The sequence below is a fragment of the Bombina bombina genome, chromosome 2 (genome assembly GCF_027579735.1).
Source record: "Bombina bombina isolate aBomBom1 chromosome 2, aBomBom1.pri, whole genome shotgun sequence".
In the NCBI taxonomy this organism is placed as follows: Eukaryota; Metazoa; Chordata; class Amphibia; order Anura; family Bombinatoridae; genus Bombina; species Bombina bombina.
The window spans coordinates 113,778,904-113,791,171 of record NC_069500.1 but is presented as its reverse complement, the minus strand read 5'-3'; the positions used below and the strand labels follow the sequence as shown (position 1 = coordinate 113,791,171).

The following is a 12,268-nucleotide window of genomic DNA, read 5'->3' as shown; positions in this document are numbered from 1 at the left end:
TTAATTGTATTTTAGTTTAGATAATTGTAGTTTATTTATTTAATTTATTGATAGTGTAGTGTTAGGTGTATTTGTAACTTAGGTTAGGATTTATTTTACAGGTAATTTTGTAATTATTTTAACTAGGTAGCTATTAAATAGTTATTAACTATTTAATAGCTATTGTGCCTAGCTAAAATAAATACAAAGTTGCCTGTAAAATAAATATAAATCCTCAAATAGCTACAATGTAATTATTAATTATGTTGTAGCTATCTTAGGGATTATTTTATAGGTAAGTATTTAGTTTTAATTAGGAATAATTTAGTTAATAATATTAATATTATTTAGATTTATATAAATAATAATTAAGTTAGGGGGTGTTAGGGTTAGACTTATGTTTAGGGGGTAATATATTTAATATAGGTGGCGACGGTGTAGAGGGGTCAGATTAGGGGTTAATACATTTAATATAGGTGGTGGCGGTGTAGGGGGGTCAGATTAGGGGGTAATATATTTAATGTAGGTGGCGGTGGGGTCCGGGAGCGGCGGTTTAGGGGTCAAACACTTTATTTAGGTGTGGCGGGTCCGGGAGCGGCGGTTTAGGGGTTAATACATATAATGTAGGTGGCGGTGGGCTCCGGGAGTGGCGGTTTAGGGGTTAAACACTTTATTAGTTATTGCGGTGGGGGATTGCGGTTGACAGGTAGATAGACATTGCGCATGCGTTAGGTGTTAGTTTTTATTTTGCAGGCATTTTAGGGAGTTACAGTGCTCCAATACTCAGCGCAAGGCTTGCTACAGCTGCATTTTGTGGTGAGGTGAAAATGGAGTAAGATTTCTCCATTTTCACCACGTAAGGCCTTGCGCTGGATATTGGATACCTAACTGCGCGTGTTTTGTATGTCAGTCTATAGGCCAAAAAACTACGGGCGAAGGCAGAAATATACGATTGTAACTTCTATGTTACGCCGTATATGTGATACCAAACCCGCGTAAAAAAACGGCTTTTGCGGGCGACGCTGCATATCAGATGGGGCCCATAGCTTGCGTGTTTATAAAACACGTGTATCTATTAAGACTTATTAGTGAGTGAATGGAACATTCTATTTAATATTTTACAAAGGATTGCATTTTCCAACTAATTTATCATGGTTTTCATATAAATTCAGAATACAGACCATAATAAATCACTGTATGTCTTTAGGGTATAAATTATATAGATCTTCAAAAACAGTGGAAAACAGCACACTCAAAGCACTGGGGCATGGAATCACAGACCTGCAGAGTCTTCATCAATACTTCAATTCAACAAAGTTTCCAGGACCAAATTATTTTAAAAGGACCTTTACTATCTCTTGAGTGGGTCCATAGAAAAAAATAAATAAACATGAATCATTGTATTTTTTCCTTTAGACCCACTCAAGATATAATAAAGGTCCTATTAAAATAATTTGGTGGCTGTAATCTATGTTGAGTTGTATCATGCATATAGGCCATGGTTATTGTGTATTCTTAGCATAAGACCAATGAAACAAAATCTGAAAATCAAAAAAAGGGTTCACACAAAGGGACATGAAACCCAACATTTTTTATGTCACGATTTAGGACCAGATTAACAGTTATGCGCAAGCGTGGGGTTTATCTCGTTTATTTGAGCACGTCGGGTTTAGCACTCGTACTACGATTTGAAAGTAAACGCAATCGCTTGAGCGCAATTTAAGTTTACGCTCATCGGGATAGTGCGACCTTAGAGCTCTGGTTAACTGTTTCGCAAAACAAGAAAGTGTCACAAAACACATCAAAATATATTACAAAGTACAACCACACTCATAATAACACCATCTAATAAAAAATATTTTTTAAAAATTACACAAAAAAGTTATAAAGACTCAAAGATTTTAGGTCTCAGGTGTTAGAAACAAAGGCAGGCAAAGGGCTTTAACATTGAGATACAAAAATATTCATGTCTAAATATGTTTATATATATATATATATATATATATATATATATATATGTTTACTTGTTTTTACATATGTATTTATGTATTTACAGTGATATATACACATATAAACAAGCGATGAAGTGCATGTGCACTTGCGCGAAAAGCGTCAGATAGCAGGGAGCTTTTCCTTTGTCTTGTATGTCTTCTAACTGAATAATAATTTGGACTGCACTGACAACCTGGATCCAGTTTCCTTTTTTCCTGTTGTTTTCTTAAACAAATAAATACATATGTATATATATATATATATATATATATATATATATATATATATATATATATATATATATATATATATATATATATGTGTGTGTGTGTGTGTGTGTGAATTGGAGCCCATTGCAGTTAAGTAGATGAAAACATGTTAAAAGCATATTTATGCACTATTAATTTTTCATAAAGTGTTTAACTGTTTATTTACTGTAAATGTTTCACATTCCAATGTTCTGCACATAGTAGAATATGTTCTAAGTATTTATAAATAGAGATTCCTATATAAATCTGTATATATCTATATCTATCTATAATTATGTAGGTATGCATAGGTAGAAATATATATTTGTGCAAACAAACATCAGATATATGTAGAAATATGTATTTATAAATAAATAGAACATATTTTTCTATGTGAAAAACATTGGAATGGGAAATATTGATATTTTCATGTCAGGTTAGCGCAGATGAGAATATACGATAGTGTTTGCACGCAAGTTGGGTGTAATAGATGTAAATGGAAAAGTTGTTTAAAATTGCTTGCTTTAACTGATTTTTGAAAGAAAAAATGTGGGTATCATGTCCCTTTAAATAGAGAAGGGTTGCTCAATAATAAGGGGTAACTATATACTGCAATATTTAGCAGCTGCATTTCTAAAGTAGCGCAACTATAACAAAATATGCAACTGTAAAGGATACTTCAAAGATTATATAACCATATTGAATAAAAATAACTAAAACATGTTCTGTACTTGAGCAATAAGCACACACACATTCACACATACACATAACACACACACTACACAATATATGCAAACACATACACATAACACACACACACAGTACATAGTCACACACATACATACACACATACACACATACACATTCACATATACAAATTTACGCACACACACACACTACATATTCACATACACAGATTCACACACACACACACATAACACACACTACACATTCACATATACATAATACACTACACATTCACACACACATAACACACACAAACTACACATTCACATAAACACATTCATACACATAACACACACACTACATATTCACACACATTCACATTCACACACACATATACATAATACACTACACATTCACACACACACACATAACACACACAAACTACACATTCACATACACACATTCATACACATAACACACTACACATTCACACACACATAACACACACAAACTACACATTCACATAAACACATTCATACACATAACACACACACTACATATTCACACACATTCACACACACATATACATAATACACTACACATTCACACACACACACACACACACACAAACTACACATTCACATACAAACATTCATACACATAACACACTACACACTTTCAGACACACACATTCACATACACAAACACTACATATTCACACACATTCACAAACACACACACTAATCTATATATATATTTTTATATATATATATATATATATATATATATATATATAAACACATACACATAACACAAACACTACACAGTCACACACATTTACACACACTCCACACATTCACACACACACACATAACACACACATAACACACACACACTACACATTCACAAATTCACATACACACACACTACACGTCCACATACACACATTCACACACATACATAACACACACACACTACACATTCACATATACACACTACACATTCACATACACACATTCACATAACACACACACTACGCATTCACATACACATAACACATATTCACACATACACATAACACACTACACATTCACATACACACATTCACACACACTACATATTCACATACACACATAACACACACACACACACACACTACACATTCACATACGCACACACACATAGCACACACACTACGCATTCACATATACATATTCACACACATACACACATACACATAACACACTACACATTCACATACACACATTCACACATTCACATACACACACACACATACTACATATTCACATACACACATTCACACACACACACACACACACAGTCATTGGGAGCAGTGATTCCTTGCATATTTCTAAAGATAATTATTACCAACTGTGATAGTGAAAATGATAATTATTTTCATCCACAGCACCAAGTATCGCCATCGATGGTCAGTGGGGCTGCTGGTCTGTTTCATCCGCTTGTATAAATGAAGAACAAACTCTAACACGTCAATGTAACAATCCTGCACCGGCATTTGGGGGCAAACAGTGCCCAGGAGACAGCCAGAAGCAAATCCCTTGTTAATTGACATGATTAAATTTTTATATAGTTGTGCTTCCTTAACTCTACAATAAATGGGAACATGAAATAAAGTCAAAACGGCCTGAACTAATACTTGTGAATAAAATGTTGCTATAAGGGCAGTCAACATGAATTTTACTACTTTTTTTTATTGTATTTTTAATTAGCCACGTTATTGTATCTGACTATGTTTATATGTTATCTTCTGGCAAAAGAAGTTGTTATGTCACCTGGTTTAGGTTCTTCAGATACAAACAGAATACTATACAGGGAGTGCAGAATTATTAGGCAAATTAGTATTTTGACCACATCATCCTCTTTATGCATGTTGTCTTACTCCAAGCTGTATAGGCTCGAAAGTCTACTACCAATTAAGCATATTAGGTGATGTGCATCTCTGTAATGAGAAGGGGTGTGGTCTAATGACATCAACACCCTATATCAGGTGTGCATAATTATTAGGCAACTTCCTTTCCTTTGGCAAAATGGGTCAAAAGAAGGACTTGACAGGCTCAGAAAAGTCAAAAATAGTGAGATATATTGCAGAGGGATGCAGCACTCTTAAAATTGCAAAGCTTCTGAAGCGTGATCATCAAACAATCAAGCGTTTCATTCAAAATAGTCAACAGGGTCGCAAGAAGCGTGTGGAAAAACCAAGGCGCAAAATAACTGCCCATGAACTGAGAAAAGTCAAGCGTGCAGCTGCCAAGATGCCACTTGCCACCAGTTTGGCCATATTTCAGAGCTGCAACATCACTGGAGTGCCCAAAAGCACAAGGTGTGCAATACTCAGAGACATGGCCAAGGTAAGAAAGGCTGAAAGACGACCACCACTGAACAAGACACACAAGCTGAAACGTCAAGACTGGGCCAAGAAATATCTCAAGACTGATTTTTCTAAGGTTTTATGGACTGATGAAATGAGAGTGAGTCTTGATGGGCCAGATGTATGGGCCCGTGGCTGGATTGGTAAAGGGCAGAGAGCTCCAGTCCGACTCAGACGCCAGCAAGGTGGAGGTGGAGTACTGGTTTGGGCTGGTATCATCAAAGATGAGCTTGTGGGGCCTTTTCGGGTTGAGGATGGAGTCAAGCTCAACTCCCAGTCCTACTGCCAGTTTCTGGAAGACACCTTCTTCAAGCAGTGGTCAAGGAAGAAGTCTGCATCCTTCAAGAAAAACATGATTTTCATGCAGGACAATGCTCCATCACACGCGCCCAAGTACTCCACAGCTTGGCTGGCAAGAAAGGGTATAAAAGAAGAAAATCTAATGACATGGCCTCCTTGTTCACCTGATCTGAACCCCATTGAGAACCTGTGGTCCATCATCAAATGTGAGATTTACAAGGAGGGAAAACAGTACACCTCTCTGAACAGTGTCTGGGAGGCTGTGGTTGCTGCTGCACGCAATGTTGATGGTGAACAGATCAAAACACTGACAGAATCCATGGATGGCAGGCTTTTGAGTGTCCTTGCAAAGAAAGGTGGCTATATTGGTCACTGATTTGTTTTTGTTTTGTTTTTGAATGTCAGAAATGTATATTTGTGAATGTTGAGATGTTATATTGGTTTCACTGGTAAAAATAAATAATTGAAATGGGTATATATTTGTTTTTTGTTAAGTTGCCTAATAATTATGCACAGTAATAGTCACCTGCACACACAGATATCCCCCTAAAATAGCTATAACTAAAAACAAACTAAAAACTACTTCCAAAACTATTCAGCTTTGATATTAATGAGTTTTTTGGGTTCATTGAGAACATGGTTGTTGTTCAATAATAAAATTAATCCTCAAAAATACAACTTGCCTAATAATTCTGCACTCCCTGTATTATTTACTGTATACCTACAGCATGTCTTTTTTTTAATATGAGATTAATACATCTTTTGAAATGCAAATGTTTACAGTTGTTATTATTACATTAATATGAAAGTATACAATAGACTTTAATGCAATGTTTTTTTTTGTTTGTTTGTTTTTTGAATTTTGAAAAAGCTTTATTGAAGATATAGCAGACAGTATAAACATATTACTGTGATCATACAAATGAAAAGTTCAGCGTGATTGAGACCGCCTAAAAGAGGGCCCCATTACAAACTCGTCTGCGAAAATTCAATATATAACCATAAAATAATGGAAACAACATAAGTTAAAGAGAATGCAATGTTATCTTTGCAGGAAGACGTAAAAGCAGGAAGACGTAAAAATATCATCTGTAGAAGAGTTGAAGTGTTTCACTAGATCTAAAGTGGTTGGGAATGCCGAGAGGATTCTAAGAAAGGAGAGGTGTGGTCATGTTGTTGGTGATAATTGATTTAGATATTCTTCCCAAAGGAAACAAATGGATTGATAGTCATTCAGACGTTTACTGTGTGTGTAGTGGTATTTTTATAACTGTAGAGAGTGGGAAGTTATCTCTCTCCAATTGTTAATTGATGGGAGGTGTGGGGATTTCCAATTTTGGGATAAGTCTTCTTGCTGAGTTTACCATAATGGTCAGCAATGTGAGTCTCAATTTACACTTTATTTTAGTGAATTTATTGAAAAGGAAAAAAAAATATTTAGATCTAGGGTAACTGAGAGTGCCTTTTCTATTTCAGCCTTGATCGCTTGCCAGTAGGATTGAGCGATTGGGCAGGTCCACCAAATATGAGTGGGGGTACCTTCTATGTTGAAGCCTCTCCAACAAGTTGGGGAGGTTGTGGGAAAAATTGTATGTAGACGGGAAGGAGTGTAATACCATCGGCATAAGAATTTAACATTCATCTCTAGTGTGTATATAGAATAAGAGGATTTGGTCATGGAGGAAAATATATGTTGCCATGTTTTTAGAGTCTGGTGTGCACCTATCTCTTTTTCCCATTTGTCTGTGTAAGAAGGGAGTGAGGTGGTATAAGGTTGCATGAGAATTTGATATGAGGTTGATAGGAAAACCTTATTTAAGGTTTCTCTGATGAAGATGTTTTCAAAATTAGTTAGGTTGTGTGTGAGTTGGGTTGTGTGCGGGTTTCTCATGAGGAAATCTGATATCTGGGTGTAGCGAAACCAACTTTCATATGCGGGGCATAATGAGGGATAATCTGGATTTGGGTTTGCCGTTGTCTATGAGGACATGGCAAGGGATAGATTTGATAATATGAGGTTGCGGTGTTGTTTGCTCTGCCCGTTCGAAGGGGAAATCTAAATTTTCTGAGATGGGGTCAGGGGGGACGGTATTGTGGATATGTAGCTATGTTTTTAAATTAATTTATCACATAAGTTAAAAGTTTCTGCAATAATTGACGGAAGATGGATGGGTAGGTTCCTCGATTTCGGGGAAAGCCAGCACTTGCTCCTAAGATGGTTTGTGCTGGACAGATGGTGTTCTAAATGAACCCATTCTTTGTGTGATGAGTGTCTGCACCAGTTGATGATTCTGATAAGAAAAGTGGCCAATCTGTACTGTTGCAGGCCTGGGATTCCCAAGCCTCCTAGATCTTTTGGGCGATAAAGTGTTGCAGTTGCAATTCGGGGACGTTTATGCTGCCAGATATATTTTGTGATCAGTTTTTGTATATTATGCTTTAGTGACAATGGTAAAGGAATGGGGAGGGTCTGGAAGAGGTACAGTATCTTGGGAAGAAGGATCATTTTGACAGCATTGATCCTGCCTGCCCATGACAAGGGTTTGTTGCTCCAAGATCTTAGGAGAGATTTTGTCGTTGTAGTTCTGGCTTTAAAATTTGCGTCTATTAATGTGGTCTTGTAAGGAGATATATGTATTCCTAAATATTTGATAGATTGTTGCTGAATGCGAAAAGGAACTAGTGTTTGTATTGTTTTCCGTTTGTCCGTCAGAAGTCCGATAGGAAGAAGTTCTGATTTGGAAATGTTTATTTTGAAATCGGAGAAGGAACCATAGGTATGGAGGGTGTGGAGGAGGGGGGAATCGAGGAGACTGGTTGTGTAAGTGTTAGGAAAATATCATCCGCGTATAGAGAAGTTTTATATTCATAGTGGTCAAATTTGAATCCTTGGATAGTGGGATTATTCCGGATGTGGGAGGCCAAGACCTCCATGGTGAGAATAAATAGAATTGGAGAGAGGGGGCACCCCTGTCTTGTACCATTAAATATACAAAATGGGGAAGATAGTGTATCGTTTAGTTTGACTTTGGCTATTGGTTGATTGTATAATGAAATTTTTTTCCCTATAAAGGTCTTGTCAAAATCAAATTTAGTAAGTGACGTCCGTAAAAATTGCCAATTTAGCCTGTCAAAGACTTTCTCTGCGTCCATAGAAATAAATGCAGAGGGGATTTTGTGGTGGTGGGCGAATTCCATAAGGTGCAAAATTTTGGTAGTGTTATCCGTTGTTTCCCTATATGGAGTAAAGCCTGCTTGATTTAAATGAATTAAAGATGATAGTATAGTGTTATTGCGGGTAGCAAGTATTTTTTGCGAACAGTTTAATATCTGTGTTGAGAAGAAATATTGGGCAAAAATTCGCCGGTATGGTAGGTGGTTTCCCTGGCTTGGGGATGACTACTACATGTGCCTCTAGCATGGACTGGGGGAAGGGGTTGTTGTGAGACACTCCATTAAATAGGTGTGTGAGATGCGGTGTAAGTGCTGATGAGAATGTGTAGTAGTACTTGCCTGACAGTCCATCAGGGCCTGGACTTTTCCCGTTATTTAAAGATTTAATGGCTGCAAGCATTTCGTGATTTGAAATAGGTTTGTTAAGGTCTTTAAGCTGGTCAGATGATAGTGTGGGTAATTGTGCGCTGTAAACGTATTCAGTCATGGACAAGGGTGTCGATTGTGTTGGTGTGTCCGTGTGGAGGTTATAGAGGGCAGAGTAGTAGTCGTGAAAAGATTGAAGTATATCCTTAGTAGTTTTAACAGTGATTGAGGAATTAGATTGATGGATTTCGTATATGTGTGACGTTAATATTTTCTTTTTCAGTGCCCTGGCCAGTAATTTGCCTGGTCTGTTATTTTCGTAATAGAACATACTCTTTGTTTTGATGCCTAGTGCTTGATATTCAATTTGTAAGAAACTATCTAGTGCGAGTCTAGCCTTATGCAGGTCATTTTTTATAAGGGGGTCAGTTGGGGATAATTTATGTGCATGGTCCAGGCTAGCAAATGAGTTTGTCAAGTTCTTGTAGGATTGTCTTTGTGCTTTTAAATGTTGGGCTTTGAGCTTAATCAGTTCCTCTCGAAGCACACATTTGTGTGCCTCCCATAAGGTATATTTGCTGTTGACAGAATGTTGGTTAAGAGCAGTGGCGTCACTAGGGTTGGTGTCACCCAGTGCGGTAAGTCATGGTGTCACCCCCCCCCCAGAAAGCAGACACACACAAAAACACAGGCAAACACACATACAAACACTCAGACACACTTAAAAACATACTCAGATGCACACACAAACACTCGGAAACACACTCAGACACACACACAAAAACACACACACAAAAACACTGAGAGACACAAAAACTCAGACACACACATACAAAATATGTAAACTGCACTGCATTAATTATGAAGCTCATGCCTAGAGCTACTCCCTTGCTCAGCAGAACATCAAATGAAAGATAAACAGAGCACTCTAAAATAAATCACTGAAGAAAATTCTGCTCTCTGACTCTGTTCCAAGTCTGTCAGTGCACAGCCCTGGGCCGCATGTCACTGAGCAGTGAGCACAGATAGGCAGGCAGGTTTAGGCTAGCAGCACAACTTTGCAAGCCCCACGGACCACCCACAACATTCATAGTGAAATTGGGCAGGGGAGGAGCAAAGTACAAACAAGCAAAAGCAGCCGGGAAAACTATTTGTTGAAATTGCAGCACTGGCTCAAGGGGCAAAAAAATTGTGTGTCTACAACTTCCCCAGTCCCACTAATGTTCACAAATGCTAGCCTCTAATAAAATAATATATGCATCTCAACATTGTATTTCTTTGAATTTCAATAAAATTAAAAAAAAAAAAAAGAATTTTTTTTTTTGGTGTCACCCCCTGGAGGGTGTCACCCAGGTGCGGCCCGCACCCCCCTAGTGACACCACTGGTTAAGAGTGAAGTATTCAGCAATGGTTTTGCTAAGTTGTGTAACTGTGTCAGAGTTGTTGATAAGGGTTTCGTCAAGTCTCCATTTATATGGTGTTAGAGGTGTATTGCGCCAGGATAGTTGGAGTTTTACAGCGGAGTGGTCCGATCAAAATGTGGGAGAAATATCACACCTATTAACTAGGGCTAGTGCTGCTTGATTCGAAAGTATATAATCAAGACGGCTGTAGGATTTGTTGGGATGAGAAAAAAAGGTGTAATCACGTGTGTCTTGGTAAATGAAACGCCAAGTGTCGTAGAGGTTAAGGTCTCTCATACCTTTTCAAAGAGTGTTTGTAATTTTTTTTTTTTATTTTGATGTTGGGGTTTGAGCTATACTTAGAGGGGTGTAGGGGGATATTGAAATATCCTGCTATAAAGGTTGGTCCTTTAGTGATATCTGTAATTTTGTTAAGGGTGTTTTTAAAGAATGCGGTTTGATTGGTGTTCGGGGGCGTATATATTTATAAGTGTGATGGGTCTGCCTTAAAGTAAGCCTACCAGGGCCAAATATCTGGCTTCGGAGTCTTTAGCAGATTGTATAAGCGTGAAAGGGATTGATTTATTGATAAGGATGCTAACTCCACCTCTTTTAGAACTGTTTGAACTATGGTAGTGGGTGGTAAGAATCTTAACAAAATATTTAAGCTCTTTATTACGTTTAAAGTGTGTCTCCTGGAGAAACAGGATATCCACCTGTCTTCTGGATAGATCTAGCAGGGCTTTTGATTGTTTCTGGGGTGAATTTAGACTTTTTGCATTTTGGGAAAGAAGGGTTAACTTCTGCACTGCTTGTTTGATATCGTTAGCCATTAATGTGGCGGGGGAGGTAAAGAGATATTTGGCAATTAAGGAAGGGGGACCTCACTGTAATGCGGAATATGTGTAAGAGTGAATGGTTTCCTGCGAAAAAGAAAAATATCTTTGACGTACATTTCAGTAATGAAAAAATCATGATAAACAACGAAATATTAACGACAATACAGAACATGAAATTGCCAACAAGGTAAACAAAGGGAAAAGAAAGAAAAAGGGAAATAAAAACTCTCTTCCTATTATAGGGCATAAATGAGAGTAGGTAGGGTATGACCACTACTTGCCCTATAATCTATAGATCTAGTTATATTGGTAGAGCAGAACATCCTGGCCAAGGGGAGTTTAGGACGGAAGAGGTAGGGGGATAGAGGGGATGGAAGGGTGGGGAGGCTGGAACAGGGGTGGGAAGGGAGATTGGGAGAATGCGAGTTATTGTACGGGAGTACAAGTAAATACAGAGACCTGTAAAATGCAAAAGGGTTACAAACACATGGTACATTTACATTTACTTGCCTGATCTTGCGGGGAGCTTTAATCACAAGTCCATACAATATACCAAGTCTTTACAAACTAATGGTGGAGGAGTTGCTAGGTAGATCGGGTAGAAGAAGCAGGGCTGGAGGCGGCTGGGCTCCTGGGTGAGACCGCATTTGGTTTATTCTTTTTCTGTAGGATGGTGTGACATGATTCGACTGGTGGGTGTTGTCTCTTGGGTGAAGAAGACGTGGTGTGGGCAAGTGAGGAGGACCCAGAAGGGGGGTCTAGTTCCAGTGTGGAACAAAAATTTGAGATATCCTCTGGAGTCCTACATATATGGCGTGAATTGTTCCTGATGGTCCAGATGTGCGTCGGGAATCCCCAGCGGTATGGAAT

The 12,268-nt window shown here is 37.9% G+C and overlaps 1 protein-coding gene across 1 annotated transcript in view; it reads left to right on the top strand.

The window, feature by feature from the left end:
* Nucleotides 1-4,623, top strand: part of C9 (complement C9) — an 88,601-nt gene extending 83,978 nt beyond the window's left edge. The window contains exon 5 of the mRNA XM_053699677.1: nt 4,336-4,623. Coding sequence (XP_053555652.1) covers nt 4,336-4,493 — 158 coding nt within the window. The 3' untranslated portion in view covers nt 4,494-4,623. The remainder of the gene's footprint in view (nt 1-4,335) is intronic.
* The last annotated feature ends 7,645 nt before the right edge of the window (nt 4,624-12,268 follow it).